The 19,351-nt window shown below is 39.9% G+C and overlaps 1 protein-coding gene across 6 annotated transcripts in view; it reads right to left on the reverse strand.

Annotated features, from left to right (window-relative positions):
• The window catches only part of LOC148659669 (butyrophilin subfamily 1 member A1-like), a 236,850-nt gene extending 225,209 nt beyond the window's left edge, over positions 1-11,641 (reverse strand). For 3 of the 6 annotated variants that reach the window (XM_088637449.1, XM_088637448.1, XM_088637451.1), the window contains exons 1-2: positions 11,389-11,640; positions 10,104-10,196 (exon numbers count right to left, since the gene is read on the reverse strand). In XM_088637449.1, the coding sequence (XP_088493575.1) occupies positions 10,104-10,196; positions 11,389-11,398 (103 nt within the window). In that variant the 5' untranslated portion in view covers positions 11,399-11,640. Of the gene's footprint in view, positions 1-10,103; positions 10,197-11,388 lie in introns of all 6 variants that reach the window. The other 3 variants (XM_088637450.1, XM_088637446.1, XM_088637469.1) reach the window with 3 other exon arrangements.
• Positions 11,642-19,351: the final 7,710 nt, after the last annotated feature.

Raw genomic sequence — 19,351 nt, forward strand, 5'->3', positions numbered from 1 at the left:
GGTTGAGGGCCCTGCTCAGGGGCCCAATGGAGTAGGAATTTTCTGCCAGCTGTGGGATTCAAACCAGCAGCCTTCCAGCCACAGGCATAGGTTCTGAGCCACAGAGCCACCACACCACCCCATAACATTCATACACACTATGAAGCTAATTCCTTAAATAAAACAGCTCAGTAACCATTTGGTACTGTACTGTGTTAATGATCATTGTTCCCATTGCGGGCAGCAGCCCAGTCCCAGAGTGTCCTCTCTGATTCAAACCCACATGTCACTGAGAAGGGTATGAGTGTCTGATCTTCTTCACATCACAGAATCTTAAAGAGAGGTGACGAAGGGACAGTCCAGTGTGTCCTCAGAAAAGCCAGGTACAGTAATTTCTCACCAGAGACAATCAAACCAACACTTTCAAACATTAATCACTCAAGCTCTCACTAATAAAAGAAGAAAAACAATTCTGCTGTTACAGATGCAGCCATTCAAAATGCGCGGGCGATACTGCATTATTTTCCGGTACGCTGTACGCAGTCTACCGCAAGCTACCGGTAAATACCGCGAGTTACCGGTAAATACCGCTAGTTACCGTAAATTCTCCTATAATACGACAAGCAAAATAATAGTATCCGGAATTTCCGCAAGGTGGAGCTAATAAAGCTCAACCTCTCATGTTTGAGCTGTCGCCATCAAAGTCTTTAACGAAGATATTACTGATAGTATTAATAATGAATGACCTTGGACAAGCTGTAAGTGTAAACTCAAAGTATTGCCCTGGTCAACATTCTTTTTTTCATTGACCGTCTTTGTAAAAGTAACACCACAGCATTTCGCAATCACACATTTGTTTCCAATCATGCAAGGTACAGTGATTCACCATGCCTTTCACATGCTCATAAAAGAGATTGATTTAGGAACATAAACATATTACCGTATGCAAACTGTGCTGTATACAGTATGTATATGTATATTTAATGTCTTAACTGTGCCCGTTTAAGTATTGAATATTCATATCTAATTTTACCACTGAAGGGAAATCTTAGTAGCTGAGCATAAAAAGAATAGGAGCATACTGTAACGCGTGTGAAGGCCATAAACTATATTAATTTTGGAACATAAACATACAATATATAGCTGGTCTTGGTACTTTAAAGAAAAAAATACACACCAGTATTCCATTTCTCCCTAAACATTTTAAGCTTCGAAGTCTTTAACTAACGTGATACCGGAGTCAACAAGCATACTTTTAGAATTTGATTAAAAGGGAATATAATATGGAATCGCGTATCTAAAGAATTTAATAACGGTATGATTATATTCGTGTGCTGCGACAGGGCTGTGTAGGGCTGTTTCGCCTGCCTGTTCATGCGAGCTGTCTTGTAGCCTACTGGTCTAGGTGCGTGACTAACAACGCACAGGTTGTGTGTTTGAATCCAGCTGGTGCTGGGCTTTTCTTTTAACAAACATTTCTTCGAAAAAATAGAATAGCGATATTATGGACAATCAATTGACTTTTATATTTCAAAATATCGCAACATGATCGATTCTAAGTCATTTTTGATAACAATGAATAGTCACCTTCTTCCCTTCTGACAGCGGTTCCTGCTTCTATTGTGTGTGTGTTTGCAACAGAGTAAATTTTTATAGAGAAATGGAGGCTGGACAGTATGCGTTACAATATAAACATTTATATTGATTTAAATCGAGTTCTGATTTAAATCGCAAACGCGTGTTTAATTATGTGTTTTTTAATCATGATCAGGCTAATGCATTTCTACATTTTCTGTATGAACCAGCTTAGAGGTTCATACAGAAAGACAGCTTGTGTTTAAATTGAGTGTAAGGTAATTTTACTTACACTCAATTCCCTTACACAAAGCAGAAGGGAAATCATCTGCCCCTTATGCAAAACCCTTATGCAAAACCAAACCCTCCTCCCATCCCAGTTTACCCTCTTTATCATCCTCAAAATCTACCTCGATTTTCAACTTAAAGCATTACTGCTTACTGGGTTTTTGAGGGGGAGCTGTCTTTCGCTGGAAATCTCGCCTGCTTCCACTACTCAACCCCCTCTCTCCCGGAGTGCTGGCTGTGACGAATTAAACCGGTCTCACAGGTATTCAAAGTAGGAAGTACAGTGTTAAGTGGTAGCTGGGCTACTCCCTCAATAGAATCGCTTTAACATGCTAATGCGTTGGTTTAACAGTACGCTGGGCAAACGTTCCGAGGTCAAATTCTTCCAGCACGGGGGTACCTTTAAAGTGGAGACGACGGCACTGAATATTTTTGGTGCGCCCTCTCTTTAAAGCCCTGGCCAAATATGAAGACAGTACGTACAGTTATAATTCAAACTGAATTAAAAACTACACATCCCAGTTACCATGGTGGTGCTTGTGATCATTGCGTTTAACCAACGAAACAGGGCGAAAAATCAGTCACATGACTTTGGGGCAGAGTTTCGAAAGCTTAACCTACCAGCAACAAAGCGAAATTTACACGATAGGCTACCTCAAACTGTCAGTTACACGACCGTGTATGTCGCTTAAGCCACTCCTATTTGGCATTTTAGTTATGGAGGCGAGAAGACGCCCCCCCCCCCCCCCTCTGGGTGTCTGATTTGCCGCCATCTTTAACTGTTCGGTGTCCGAACCGGAGTAGATACGCGTACGAAATAAAGTTAATCCCAACTACAAAACATATTTTTGTGGTAAGAGGGTGCAAAACATCAGTATTTACTGCTATTAATTACTGTACGATTTATAGTTGAAATCTGAGCCTAGATATAAAGTTAGATATAAAGTTAAAATCTCGACAAAGCAATGTAGGAAATACAGAGAAAATAAATCCTTTCTGACATCTAATATCAGTTTCGATCAAGTTCTCTAAAACGAACAAGAAATAGAGGATTTTCGGAGGGCAATTACGCTGTGTTTATATAGAATAACTGATTTATAATCTAATTTCTTGTTCGTTTAAAACAGTGAAATGTCAGCTGCAAAAGATCACACCAGAAACAGCACTCTCTCTGCCTGTCATAGACGTTCAGGAAAGGCTGAATGAAGTCATGTCAAGTACAATAATTCGGTGATCAATAATAACAGTTGTAGGACAAGAAACAAAAGATAGTGAAAACTTAAGATTTTTAAGGCTAAAACTCAAATTCATTCTACAAATTAAGGCAAATGAAAATTCAGGACGTTAAAGTGCACAAAAATGCACATGGCCAAAAAGTTTTAGAAATGGAGCAGGTGTTGCTTTGAAATAAACAAACGGAAAAAAAGCCATTACTATAGTGCAGAAGAGGGATGCAGGAACACTTGCTTAGATATACAAAAAAATCACAAAAAGGTGTATGTTACAAAAGAACATGCAAACATGTTCATCATGTACATGAACATGTACATCAATTTCCCTTCGCGATCAATAAAGTCTTATCTATAAACATGAAACAGAGTGAGGAATCAGAAAATTAGCATGCATAAAAAACAGCAATTCTGTCAATGAGCCCTAAACGAATTAATAGCAACTATGGTTTCATGGAGGGCTTCTCAGATAGTTGGGCATTCAGGTAGATTGCCAGGTGAAAGGATTTGTAAACATACTTTGTTAAAGCAAGTCAGTTTTTTCTGCAACACATAAAAGACATTTTTCCAAGAAAGTTTAGCCTTTGTCACTAATGAAACCACTAAATAAAGACATAAATATAGAAATCATAAGATTTTTTTTATTCAATGTTGGTAGCAGGATGAACTGTACTAAGTGTATATTTTGTCACAGAGTTGCTGCAAGATGTTAACAGTGAAAAAAGGTATTTAGAAATGATTATTTCTAGTTATTTAATAGTTATTTCAAGAAGAAAATTTTCAGAATAATTGCAAATCTAGCAGGATAGAGAAAGCACAGAAAACAAGCAGTTAGATTGATCAGATTAGTATGAAAAGTTATTTAGCAAAGGGAATGAGAAGAGTGACAAACTAGTATGCTTTAGATCATTTTATCTGAACCAGGGAAAACTGATCATGTTTCCCTATAACAATAATAAAAAACTTTATTTTATATATCGCCTTTAAAAGTGGCATCTCAAAGCAATACAGTAGATGTAAAAACAGATAAAAGGACCACAGATTACAAAGTAAGTACATATAAGAAAGACAAGCAGTTAGAGGTGCTACCAAAATTAGAAAATGAAGCAGATACAGACACTAAGTCTTCTGAAAAGAAAGGTTCTGAGGTTAGATTTAAATGCACTCAGGGTACGTGACTGATATCACTGGGAATACAAATTGAGAGCTCTGGGGTGCAGCTAGAGAAGACCCTGTCACCCACAGAATGTAGATGTTCTTGAGGACAGCTAGAAGACCAGAGTCAGACGGACAAAGGTGGGGGAGTAGACAGATAATAAGCCATATACTGTAGGTACTGAATGAGGATGAGGATTTTGAAGTTGACTCGAAACCTGATAGATAAACAATGCAAGGACTTGAAAACAGGTGTAATGCATCCCTGATAGGATTCTCGCTGTCATATTCTGAACATATTGAAGATTGCTCAGTGTGGATTTAATTTCCCCAGTGAACAGGATGTGCATTTATTAATTCTAGAAAAAAAAGCCTTTCTTGATTTCTCTAGTTCTTAGTTTCTCTAGTTCCCTTTAAAATAAACTATTATTCCACAATGCAGAGTATTACATGGCCAGTATTTACACATGATATTTGTGATTTCAAGAAATTAACACAAGCAGCTTTTGGAGATTTTAAGTGTTGGCTGAGTTATTGCTAAAAGACTAGAGATGTTGGTAAGAAGAAGATAATTTTGGGACAGCTGAGGAATACACTGATAACAAGAACACTTCCTAATGGGGTTAGGCATACTTTTGATGAAGATGATGAAGTTAACAGACTGTATGTTTACATAGATACTGAAATGAGGATTGTATTTTAGATTTTGTGTAGTTGCTAGCGTTGAACTGTGTGTTGGATGCACATGAATTGAAGGAATGGGCAAACATAGCTGATGCGGATCCACAGAGCCAGCATATTAAGATGTTTATAATTAGAGGCAATTTGTTTAAATAACTAGGTATGGATACTGATGTGCAAGAGAGGTGGAAAGGCTGTTTCCTTAAGCCAGCACTATAAAATATTTTATTCTCAGTGAGATGCTGCCATTTCATAGTGGGTTTCTAACACTGTGTACTGTATAGTTCCATCCACACAGTGCCTTTACTTCCATCCATTTCTAATCTCTTTATCCAGTACAGAGGATTTGGAGCCTATCCCAGTAAGCGACGGACACAAGGCAGAATACACCCTGGACATAGCGCCAGTCCATCACAGGACAGACAGACACAAACACACACACACCAGGGCCAGTTTAAATCTGACCTCAGAACCTTTCTTTTCAGAAGACTTAGTGTCTGTATCTGCTTCATTTTCTAATTTTGGTAGCACCTCTAACTGCTTGTCTTTCTTATATGCATTTACTTTGTAATCTGTGGTGCTTTTATCTGTTTTTACATCTACTGTATTGCTTTGAGATGCCACCTTTAATGGTGATATATCAAATAAAGTTTTTTATTATTGTTATAGGGAAACATGATCAGATTTTCCCTGGTTCAGAAAAAAAGATCTAAAGTATACTAGTTTGTCACTTTTCTCATTCCCTTTGCTAAATGACTTTTCATACTAATCTGATCAATCTAACTGCCAGTTTTCTGTGCTTTCTCTATCCTGCTAGATTTGCAATTATTCTGAAAATTTTCATCTTGAAATAACTCATTTCTAAATACCTTTTTTCACTGTTAACATCTTGCAGCAACTCTGCAACAAAATATACACTCTGACAGTTCATCCTGCTACCAACATTAAACAAAACAAATCTTAAGATTTCTATATTTATGTCTTTATTTAGTGGTTTCATTAGTGACAAAGGCTAAACTTTCTTTGAAAAATGTCTTTTATGTGTTGCAGAAAAAACTGACTTGCTTTAACAAAATATGTTTACAAATCCTTTCACCTGGCAGTTTACCTGAATGCCCAACTATCTGAGAAGCCCTCCATGAAACCATAGTTGCTATTAATTCATTTAGGGCTCACTGACAGAATTGCTGTTTTGTATGCATGCTAATTTCTGATTCCTCACTCTGTTTCATGTTTATAGATAAGACTATTGATCGCAAAGGGAAATTGATGTACATGTTTGCATGTTCTTTTGTAACATACACCTATTTTGTATATCTAAGCAAGTGTTCCTGCATCCCTCTTCTGCACTATAGGCATGGCTTTTTTTCTGTTTGGTCAATTTCTAAAACTTTTTGCTCATGTGCATTTTTGTACACCTCTAGCACTTTAACGTCCTGAATTTTCATTTGCCTTAATTTGTAGAATGAATTTGAGTTTTAGCCTTAAAAATCTTAAGTTTTCACTATCTTTTGTTTCTTGTCCTACAACTGTTATTATTGATCACCGAATTATTGTACTTGACATGACTTCATTCAGCCTTTCCTGAGCGTCTATGACAGGCAGAGAGAGTGCTGTTTCTGGTGCGATCTTTTGCAGCTGACATTTCACTGTTTTAAACGAACAAGAAATTAGATTGCTCATAAATCACTTATTCTATAAAAATACAGCGTAATTGCCCTCCAAAAATCCTCTTTTTCTTGTTCGTTTTAGAGACCTTGATCGAAACTGATTATATAATTATATGAATTACACGAATATAATTATATCTTATTAATTTCTTGAGATACGCGATTCTCTTAATACAGTCTTTGCTGTGCTCTAGAGGAACCTTGTGATATTTCGAGCTCTGGTTGAATGATAAGTGTCGCAGTTTAAATCATTTTCGTAGTTAGAAATTATGGAACGCACTGTTAAAAGCAAGGGAGTTTTTATGTCCGTTGCAGTTCTTTTGTAACATGAATATAATTATATCGTTATTCATTTCTTGAGATACGCGATTCCATATTATATTCCCTTTTTAATCAAATTCTAAAAGTATGCTTGTTGACTCCGGTATCACGTTAGTTAAAGACTTCGATGCTTAAAATGTTTAGGGAGAAATGGAATACTGGTGTGTATGTTTTCTTTAAAGTACCAAGATCAGCTATATACTGTATGTTTAAGTTCCAAAATTAATATCGTTTATGGACTTCACACGCGTTGCAGTATGCTCCTATTCTTTTTATGCTCAGGCACTAAGATTTCCCTTCTGCTTTGTGTAAGGATGGTATCAAAAGCAATCTTAAGTGGTGAGAAAGCTGTGCTCAATGTATTTAAGGGACTTTCGAAACTCTGCCCCAAAGTCATGTGACTGATTTTTCGCCCTGTTTCGTTGGTTAAACGCAATGATCACAAGCACCACCATGGTAACTGGGATGTGTAGTTTTTAATTCAGTTTGAATTATAACTGTACGTACTGTCTTCATATTTGACCAGGGCTTTAAAGAGAGGGCGCACCAAAAATATTCGGTGCCGTCGTCTCCACTTTAAAGGTACCCCCGTGCTGGAAGAATTTGACCTCGGAACGTTTGCCCAGCGTACTGTTAAACCAACGCATTAGCATGTTAAAGCGATTCTATTGAGGGAGTAGCCCAGCTACCACTTAACACTGTACTTCCTACTTTGAATACCTGTGAGACCGGTTTAATTCGTCACAGCCAGCACTCCGGGAGAGAGGGGGTTGAGTAGTGGAAGCAGGCGAGATTTCCAGCGAAAGACACCTCCCCCTCAAAAACCCAGTAAGCAGTAATGCTTTAAGTTGAAAATCGAGGTAGATTTTGAGGATGATAAAGAGGGTAAACTGGGATGGGAGGAGGGTTTGGTTTTGCATAAGGGGTTTGCATAAGGGGCAGATGATTTCCCTTCTGCTTTGTGTAAGGGAATTGAGTGTAAGTAAAATTACCTTACACTCAATTTAAACACAAGCTGTCTTTCTGTATGAACCTCTAAGCTGGTTCATACAGAAAATGTAGAAATGCATTAGCCTGATTATGATTAAAAAACACATAATTAAACACGCGTTTGCGATTTAAATCAGAACACGATTTAAATCAATATAAATGTTTATATTGTAAAGCATACTGTCCAGCCTCCATTTCTCTATAAAAATTTACTCTGTTGCACACACACACACAATAGAAGCAGGAACCGCTGTCAGAAGGGAAGAAGGTGACTATTCATTGTTATCAAAAATGACTTAGAATCGATCATGTTGCGATATTTTGAAATATAAAAGTCAATTGATTGTCCATAATATCGCTATTCTATTTTTTCGAAGAAATGTTTGTTAAAAGAAAAGTCCAGCACCAGCTGGATTCAAACACACAACCTGTGCGTTGTTAGTCACGCACCTAGACCAGTAGGCTACAGGGGAAGTCACATGAACAAGGAGGCGAAACAGCCCTACACAGCCCTGTCGCAGTACACGAATATAATCATACCGTTATTAAATTCTTTAGATACGCGATTCCATATTATATTCCCTTTTAATCAAATTCTAAAAGTATGCTTGTTGACCCCGGTATCACGTTAGTTAAAGACTTCGAAGCTTAAAATGTTTAGGGAGAAATGGAATACTGGTGTGTATTTTTTTCTTTAAAGTACCAAGACCACCTATATATTGTATGTTTATGTTCCAAAATTAATATCGTTTATGGCCTTCACACGCGTTGCAGTATGCTCCTATTCTTTTTATGCTCAGCTACTAAGATTTCCATTCAGTGGTAAAATTCAATATCTACAACGGGCACAGCAAAGACGTTTACTGTAAGTCTTTCTACGACAGACCAACGGACCACGAGTGCCCCTGTCGGTCAACCAATCACGTACCGCGGTACCCAACGTCATCTTACGTCATGATACGCGACACCGCAGCCAATTACCTGCGGTACGTGTCTGTACCGCGCACTTTGAATGGCTGCATCTGTATATATTACGTGTACCATTATAATGATAAAAGCTTGATTTGGGAGAATAGGTTCAACCTCTCTTCCTGTTTGTCCCTCATGGCCCTGTCCTGGGTCCCCCACTGTTCTCTCTCTGTACCCCCTCCCTGTGTCCCTTTGTCCACTCATCTCTTCCTGTAGCTCTTCACATCACTTTTAGACTGAGGATGCTCCACCAAACCTCTCCTTTCTCTCTCTAGTATGCAGGTCTCCTCCAGTCTCAGCTGTCTCCTCCTGAGGGCACTCTACCCTCCAACATTCAGCTCTGAGTCCGACCTTTCTTTCTTTTTCTGCTTCCCCCTGTGTGGATCTCTCCATCTCTTCCTCTTGACTCTGTCTCTGCCCTCTCCCTCCTCTTCCTCTGCCCAGGACCTCAGCATATCTCTTGATCCCTCCTTCTCCTATTCCCTTCTGTGGCACTTTCCCGCCTGGAGCAGCATTCCTCGATTCTGCTCCTTTTTCACTAACTGTCCACACAACTCCCAGTCCTGGCCCTGGAGGTCTCTCTCTCAGACTAGTTTACCTACATCTTCACTGGACTGTCTGCAGCTCTGTTGTCTTTCCTCTTCCTCTCTGCTGTGTTAATCCCACTGCAGTCTGTCCACTGCCTCCCTCTGGCCACACACGTCTCATTCAAACCCTAGTCGTTCCCTACTGGTGTCTCATCCCCTCTGTGCTTGTCTTAAAACTCCCCACATCTCCTCTCGCCAGCTCCTGTTCCTCCAGACTTTCTTCAGTAAATAAGTTTCCTTGTCTCTCAAGCTGGTGGTGAGAGTTTCCTATTGCTCTTGGTCACTGTAGATCTGGACCAGAACGTTTTCACTGCTGCTTGGTGTCCACACTGTATACTGTCTCTGTACTGGTTTAAATCTCATCAGTCTTCAGGTCTTGCATTGCGTTTCCACCTTGTGCTTGTCCTTGACATGCATTGCACTAACACAGTGTGTACATGAGCTTATTCACTAAATGCAGATCTCATGTGCACTGTAGTATGTGTAAGTGATCCTAGATAAGGGTGTCTGCTAAGCAACTGCTGCTGATAATAATCATCATCAATGAAATTAAAATCTGGAGTGAAAAGTTCATCTTGATTTTTTGTCAGTAATTATTTTAGGAACTGGATTGTAATCATGATATTTAAAAAACCAGAACATTTTGAATCTGTTCTCACCTGATTTTGAAACGGAGGACTGGAGGAGAAGCAGCAGAATCACAGAAAACCAGCAGAGCCTAGGAAACCACTCTGATTGGTCAGGCTTCATCTCTGAAATAATTAAACACTCTGATTGGTCAGGCTTCATCTCTGAAATAATTAAACACTCTGATTGGTCAGGCTTCATCTCTGAAATAATTAAACACAGGTCAGGTTTCATCTCTGAAATAATGAAACACTCTGATTGGTCAGGCTTCATCTCTGAAATAATGAAACACTTTGATTGGTCAGATTTCATCTCTGAAATAATGAAACACTTTGGTCAGAGTTCATCTGTGAAATAATGAAACACTCGGGTTAGTCAAACTTCATATCTCTATTAGAAATTTAATTTCCTCATCTCGTTTTTGTATTTGTCTTTGTTTGAAACCAACCCACCGATGTTAATAAACTTGATAAACTTTATGATAAGTATTCAGTATTGAGGGAGCACAGGTATTGAGGTACAGGAGGAAGAAGAGGGACAGGATGAAGAAAGGAGAGGATGTCGCTGAGCTATGAGAGGTACCAGTAACCTCTAACTAATCATACTTAGACCCAGGGAGTTTGTATTATTATTGAGAGCTTTCTGTCTTATTCATATTAAGAAATTCTGGTTTCCGATACTCTGGAATCCTCAGGCTAAGAATACGTGTGCTTATAAAACGGTGCCTTTACGGTAACTGTTGTAAGTTTTGTGTGATATTTAATATTTATAAATATTTTCCTAGTCTTTAAGTTTGCATCTTTTTGTTGCTCACTGTCACTCCAGAACCTGACTGTTCACTCACACACTGCTGTACCTGACTGATCTCACTGTCACTCCAGCACACAGCAGCTTCAGTCCTGACCTGACTGTTCACTCACACACTGCTGGACCTGACTGATCTCACTGTCACTCCAGCACACAGCAGCTTCAGTCCTGACCTGACTGTTCACTCACACACTGCTGGACCTGACTGATCTCACTGTCACTCCAGCACACAGCAGCTTCAGTCCTGACCTGACTGTTCACTCACACACTGCTGTACCTGACTGATCTCACTGTCACTCCAGCACACAGCAGCTTCAGTCCTGACCTGACTGTTCACTCACACACTGCTGTACCTGACTGATCTCACTGTCACTCCAGCACACAGCAGCTTCAGTCCTGACCTGACTGTTCACTCACACACTGCTGGACCTGACTGATCTCACTGTCACTCCAGCACACAGCAGCTTCAGTCCTGACCTGACTGTTCACTCACACACTGATGTGTCTTACCTGATCTCATTGTCACTCCAGCATACAGCAGTTTCAGACAAAAGACTCCAAAACTGAATTTTCTTCAGCATATAGATCAGCATAGATCATATAGATCTTAGATCAGTGACTGTGTTGTCTCAGACCTGGTTTGTAATTATTATTATGTGCTGTAAGGTGAAGTATTTTCTCCTGTTTAATCCTCCATCTTATTCACAGTAACTTCTGTTCACTGCTACAGGGACACAGTTCTCTTCCTTCTTTCACTTTACCTGAACAGACCTGTTCTTTCAGCACAGACTCACCCAGCCTGCAGAGCAACACTCCCACTGAGCTCAGTCTGTGTCTGAGCAGTGAACAGGGGCAGGAAAGCAGGTGGGAACAGGCAGACCTTGAATCCTGTTTCTTTTTTTTGTTTCTGTCATTGGTGTTTTATTTATTTATGTTAATCATTTTAGTTATATGATTGTTGTGTTTAATTTTCAGGTGCTTGAGCAAAGTCAATCTGTACCATCAATACCTTTAATTTTACTAGGTTCCTTGTGTGACACAATTCTGACAGCTCCTGACCCTGTGCTAACAAGGTCTGCTCACACAGTCCATAGTCCAGTTCACCCACTGTAACACGGCAGCAGTGAGCAGGACTCACAGACTGTACTTAGAGACAGTACAGTGATCAGGACAGGGACACTCAGAGTTGTGGTCTGAGCTCTTTTCCAGAGACAGCACAGCGAGCAGGACAGGGACACTCAGAGCTGTGGTCTGAGCTCTTTTCCAGAGACAGTACAGTGAGCAGGACAGGGACACTCATAGCTGTGGTCTGAGCTCTTTTCCAGAGACAGTACAGTGAGCAGGACAGGGACACTCAGAGCTGTGGTCTGAGCTCTTTTCCAGAGACAGTACAGTGAGCAGGACAGGGACACTCAGAGCTGTGGTCTGAGCTCTTTTCCACAGACAGTACAGTGAGCAGGACAGGGACACTCAGAGCTGTGGTCTGAGCTCTTTTCCAGAGACAGTACAGCGAGCAGGACAGGGACACTCAGAGCTGTGGTCTGAGCTCTTTTCCAGAGACAGTACAGTGAGCAGGACAGGGACACTCAGAGCTGTGGTCTGAGCTCTTTTCCAGAGACAGTACAGTGAGCAGGACAGGGACACTCAGAGCTGTGGTCAGTGATAATTTTAATCAGCAAAAGTGGACTGGATAATCTGATCACATTGATTTACCTTCCACTCTCTTGTTTCTTTAAAAGACATATACAGATATCCAAGATCTATTTAAAATCAGATTTGAAAAACAAAATGCCCACTTGACTTCTGAATCCTCTTTATCACAGTAATGGACTATTTTCACTTTCACTTCCTGCTGTAATACTGAAAGGAGAGGATTGTGGGTAAATGGGCTGCTACTGCTGGGTGTGCTGTGATCAAGTGGCTCAATCACAGCTCAGTGTTCAAGATGATGTGGGACATTTCTGTTATCATATGAATATTGAAGTGAAATAAGAACATCAGTCTGGAGCCCCTCTCCCCTTGTCCACAGGCTGTAGGATGGCAGCACTTCTCTCCCTGAAAGGAGCCTCACAGAGAAGTTCAGCTCCTGATTACCTGCCTGGGAGAGAGTGAGATGTATTTTGTTAGCTCCTGTGATGTGGTCATGTGCCAAGAAGCCTACCTGTTAACTGGGGAAACCTGTTGTATGAGGCAGAACTGGTCTGAAGGAGTCTTTGCTACTTTGAGGAAGTGGGATCTGAACTGATGGATAGGAGTAAAGATGTCCATGGAGTTAACTACTCCTCTGGGTCAATTAAGAGATTTATATGACCAGTTTGAGAAAAGGGGTTTCTGTCTGCATCTAGGCTCCAGCTGGAAGGAGGGAGAGTGAGAGTTCCAGTAGGTGGTGCTAATTAGGCATGACGAACAGCACCAGCAACGTGTTCATGTTTCCGAATAATCTGATGCAGTGCTGCACTACTCTGTATGAGTGGCAGGTGGTGCAGTGAATCCTTAAAGTACTGCAGCTGTGTGAGATTGTCAGACAAATCAGTACATTATTAAATGTTTATCAATCCAATAGTGCTTTCCTGTGCTAATAAAATTGTATACAAACTGTGCTAGTAACACGATTTCTTCAAATATAAAGATTACAGACAGCTACAAATAATATACAGATATATAATTTTGTATATAGATTTTTTTGTGGTAAGACAAGATATAGAATGTTTAAGTACACACAGCATAAAGAATTATAAGTAAATGTGTATAAATAATAATTAGAAAACAAACAATTTTATTTTAGATTTTAATTATATTTGATTAAATATTCATTATAAATAATGGCTTTAAAACATTTAACATTTAATAGCAAATAAGCACATAAAAACAAAAAAAGAAGTCAGATTAAAATAAGTTTTGAGTAATTATTTGAATTTGTTAGTCACGTACTGTAAGTTGTGGATTCTGAAAATTCAATTAGGTATTAGATATTATTCAAATAAAAGTTGTGAAAATACTCACATTTTACCTGCACATTTCTGTTAAATTGATGGTTTTTGAAATAGACATCATCCTAGGGGGCTAAACTACCTCTGTATGGGAGTAAAAAAGCCTTGAGATGTAGATGTTATCGTATGGGAAGCCAGTGAACTCACGTCAGGACTTTGAGTTTCTGTGTTCTGGTTAGAACCCTACTGGCAGCATTGAAGGGTCAACCTAATAATATGGCATCACACTAGTCAAGCTTCAGTGTTAATATGGAGTGGAGATTCTTAATTAGCTTAATTATAATAATTAATCAACTTAATAATTAATTTATCCATGTTTCTGAGATGGAGAAAAGAAACTCTAGCCACCCACTTCCACTGCAAATCAACATGAAGGTCAGGGGGAAACAGTTCACTGAATTACAATATCTTGCTTTGTTACTGTGATGCTAACAGTATGATCAGCTATATTAAAAGGGAACTGTGACACATCACGATGAGCTCTTTTTAGGCCCAGTGATAAGGTCTTTGGCTTTGTTTATCTGGCATTAGTTAATAAGTGGCATTCAGTAATTTGTGGTTTTCCAGTGTTTCATTTCATTTTCTGAAAGCTAATAGACTTTTCTTCGTGGTGCTCAGGGGTGCTGTGAAAACCTTGCTGGGGAGTGCATTCTGAAGTCTGTACTGGCCTTTGAGAGAATTTCTCATTTTCATAACAAACTCTGAGGGCCTCAGTTTCCTCCTGTGCTGAAGGATTGAGTGCTTGACAATTCCAAACCAGGTCTCAACACGGCAGTACGTGGCTCTAAGTTGTGACGTGATCCTTCGCCTTTGATCTGCTTTCTTTGCAGTCTGAAGCACATCTTCCCACATCACCACACAGAGATAATAATGCCAACAGGAAATGAATTATGTCATCAGTGAAATAGGGGCTCACATCGTCACTTGTTTCACAGTCTTCCTCTCTTTGACCTGATGTGTATAAGTCCTTACATGCAGCTTGAAACAAAATGAGAGCAGCCAAGTATGGTTCTCACAGTTGTGTGCACTTCCTCGTCTGTAACTTTGACTTCAGCCTCTTTTTCTGTAAGCTCTGGTATCTGTGTGTGAGAAATGTAAGCATTAAGGAGGCTGATCTGATAGTGGCTTTGACCTCACTGGTAAACCTCCTGGTTGAGAAGACAATACATGTGTTTGAAAACATTTGTGGCAACATTCAAAGATGTGCTGTTTTGCAGGATGACAACGGAAACTTTTGCTACAATCTTGCAATCCTGTGTCTGTTGGTTTATTCCCAGTTGCTTTAGAGATGGGCTTAACAACCTGTAGAGAAAAGGTGCAGAGCAGTGAACATCTGTAGCTCTGTGTTCTTTAGTTCTCCCTGGCAGACTTGCATAGCGCGATCTACGTATGAGCACTGTGAATCAGGGCCCAGCTGTGGTCACTCTTGGTGGTACATTTAGAGTTGTAATAACCATGTTTCGTGAGACAATTTTTTAAACAAGACATGGTGTGATCATTTGTCAAAATTTCAGACACCAGTAATGGAGGCTTGTTCTTTCCCCCTCCTGTAGTACTGAATTTATATTTTCTGCCATTACATTTTTGTGACTACCCCTCCTGTTGCATCCAAGTAAAGGCTCACTTTTTCCTTCCTCCTTAGATGGGCACCTAGAATTCCCATACCCTGTTCTGGGTAAAGATGGGCAGCAAAGGGGTCAACCTGCAAACCCTGTATACATCCGGGCCTCTGGACATGGTCTGTGTCTCTCTCATTATCTTCTGGGTCAACCTTAATTCTACTGTCATATCACAGTGAAGGCATGTTCACTAAACCCCGATGACATCATTTCAGGACATCCTGTGTTAGTGAGATGAATAAACTGAAGCTACAGTTTCAGCTGCCAGGGTTCTACTGTGTGAAACAGTCAGTGTGAGACTCTTGGGCGTAGTTGTGAAAAAGCTATTAACTCATTAAGGTCACCCCCCATCCCAGTGTATTGCCTATCAAATGATGCCATATTCTAAAAATCTTTAAAAACTAAAGAAAAGTTTCACAAGTCAAAGCAAGACCGTGAAAGGTCAAGAGGCCTGCCTACTGTGTAAAACACTCAGTTGAGGCCTCTGGGTGTGGTTGTGTAGAAGCTTTTGACTCGTGAAGAGCCCCTCCTATCCCAGTGTATTTCCTGTCTAATGGTGCCACATTAAAAAAAAAAATCATACAGAAAGAAAAGTTTCACAAATCAAAGCAAAGCTGTGAAAGGTCAGTCTTCTGCGTACAACATTTGCTTTGAACATCATGAACGCTGTTTTTAATAAGCTCTTGAGAACAGAAGAGGATGTTTCCTGCTGTCAGCAGTAATGTGTACGTAGTTACCTGAATGAATACAGCACATAAAGAAAAAGTTTCAGAAATGAAACAAAGTTTAATTCCCATCTGTTACTATCCCTGCCTCCCGGCAACGGAGGAGGCAGAAGTAGGCGTAGCCCCTATCCGTAGTTCACCTATCAGTTTTCCCATTCACCACCACACCCCCGTCTCATCCTACTTAAACACCTGTCTTTCCCTACCTCTTTGCTCAGTATTGGTTTTCCCTTTCGAGCTTCCTGGTTGCACTACTCCTACTTCTACCTTGTGTTCGTCTTGGCTTTCGGTTTGCGGTTTTTCTCTTTGGACTTCAGCTTTTCGGATCTCGGCTTGGATTGGTTACTTACGCTCTGTTTCGGATCACTGGCTACCCCTGGATTATCGGATTGCTCTACTGACTACGACTTCGGATCACGCTTCGGCTTCGGTACTCGTTCCCTTTCGGATATCTGGCTTCCCCTGGATTCTCGGCTCGTTCCTACGATTACGGCTTGCTTTCGGATTACGGCTTGGCTTTGTTCGCTCCTGCAAGTGGGTTCACTCACTGGTTTCGGTCCCTCTTACCGAATCCTTAACACCATCCTTACAGGCTGGATAATTGGAGACTAGATTAAGTTTCTCTTTGTGCTATTTAGGTGCGTGAACACATACTGAGCAGTATTTCTCGCATTGTGAACGTATGCACACAGCGGTCCCACAGTATTCCAGTTGGCGTGCAATTGCACAACAATCAAAAAGCTAAGGTTTATAAAAAGACGATTAGCTGACTGCTAACTGATGTGAAGGTTGTGAACATTTTTACAAATTGTGATCTTTAAAATGTGTCTGGTTTGAAGGCTTTATGTGTTTCCCTTGCAAAGGTATTGACAACAGAATACTCCCGTGTGGGAAGAAAAGGTGTCAAAATGACTACAGTAAGTGAAGGTGTGAAAACACTCACAAATCATTTCATGCACGATGCAAGTAGTTTTCTATCACTAGGAGGTTTCCTGAAACAGCTCTTGACATGAATATGGAACTTTGAGCTAGCTGTACCGGAGTCAGGAGTCCCTCCATGGAACAGTTTGTTACAAGGGTGGGGGTGGTTGTTAATTGGACAAAGCGGGCTTGTCTGGGTTGTGGGTGTTTTTCCTTTGCGGGACTGTGTGGGACTGGTGTGGTGTGTTAGGGCACTGGTGTGTAACCAGTCAGCACTCCGTCAGCAAGGGAGCTCTGCGAGTTTGAAGCCTGCTGCTGGACTCCTGGAGAGAAGGAGGGTGGAACTGTGGTCTGCTAAAAATAAAATAAGAATATTTTAGATGCTTGTTGGTTGTAAGGCAGTGTTACATTGTTTTATTGATTCTGGGAGGAGGGGTTATGTTGGAGAGCTGGGATTTTTTTTCTTCTAGGTTTGTTTATTTCAATGTAGCCAGTTAGTTGCGAAGAAGATTTTTTTGGCATTGCCATCGTTGTTGTTTTTCGGGAAAGGGATTTGTGAAAATGTGTGATCGAGAATAGCTTCTCTTTAAAAAAACAAAATCTTCCCAGAGTTCGAGGGAGATAAAAACACATTTTGAATTGGGTTTCATGATACCACTAATCTTTGTTTGTGTGGTTAATGCCACTTCTGGCTGAACCGTCATGGCACTAAGGAGGCTGTTGGTCAGCAGAACTGTGTTTTACACTCCTCACTGTCGGTATTCACACGTTTGCTCATTCACACCTGAAGAAGCTTCCTCAGCCTCTCTTTCTTCTGAATAAAACTTCATCTTCCTGCAGCCTACACATGCTGATGCAACTCCCTGCTCAAACTTTTCTCACTTATGTTCATTCATGTACAGATGCAGCCATTCAAAATGCGCGGACGATACTGCATTATTTTGCGGTACGCTGTACGCAGTCTACCGCAAGCTACCGGTAAATACCGCAAGCTACCTGTAAATACCGCGAGTTACCGTAAATTCTCCTATAATACGACAAGCAAAATAATAGTATCCGGAATTTCCGCAAGGTGGAGCTAATAACGCTCAACCTCTCATGTTTGAGCTGTGGCCATCAAAGTCTTTAACGAAGATATTACTAATAGTATTAATAATGAACGACCTTGGACAAGCTGTAAGTGTAAACTCAAAGTATTGCCCTGGTCCACAGTCTTTTTTTCATTGACCGTCTTTGTAAAAGTAACACCACAGCATTTCGCAATCACGCATTTGTTTCCAATCATGCAAAGTACAGTGATTCACCATGCCTTTCACATGCTCATAAAAGAGATTGATTTAGGAACATAAACATATTACCGTATGCAATAAAACCTCACTCACACCAAACAAATTTATATTTCTACATATCACAACATGATCGAATTTAAGTCATTTTAATAACAATGAATAGTCACCTAGGCGTTACAATATAAACATTTATATTGATTTAAATCACATTTAAATCACCTTTATTTAAAACCCATAAATAAAGCTGATACTGTTTAGACTTTTAATTATTTTAAACTGTATTACAGCAGCACAATGCACAATGCAACGTAAATCGCTATCTTTGTCTTCTGCGTAATAATGTTCACCTCTTTGTCCAAGAAATTAACAATAGTAATAATATTTAACTTTATTGTATATGGTGCCTTTAAAGCTGGCTCCTCAAAGCGCTTTACAGGTTAAAAACAATAACAACAATACTGTTAGGCTGGGCAAACGATTTTTTAAAATAGAAATTGATACATATACATACTGTATACAGTACAGTTTTCATATGGTAATATGTTTATGTTCCTAAATCAATCTCTTTTATGAGCATGTGAAAGGCATGGTGAATCACTGTACTTTGCATGATTGGAAACAAATGCGTGATTGTGAAATGCTGTGGTGTTACTTTTACAAAGACGGTCAATGAAAAAAAGAATGTGGACCAGGGCAATACTTTGAGTTTACAGCTTGTCCAAGGTCATTCATTATTAATACTATTAGTAATATCTTCGTTAAAGACTTTGATGGCGACAGCTCAAACATGAGAGGTTGAGCTTTATTAGCTCCACCTTGTGGAAATTCCAGATACTATTATTTTACTTGCGGTATTATAGGAGAATTTACGGTAACTCGCGGTAGACTGTGTAAAGCGCACCGCAAAATAATGCGGAATCGCCCGCTTG

The sequence above is a fragment of the Lepisosteus platostomus genome, chromosome 6 (genome assembly GCF_059453375.1).
Source record: "Lepisosteus platostomus isolate fLepPlt1 chromosome 6, fLepPlt1.hap1, whole genome shotgun sequence".
Lineage (NCBI taxonomy): Eukaryota > Metazoa > Chordata > Actinopteri > Semionotiformes > Lepisosteidae > Lepisosteus > Lepisosteus platostomus.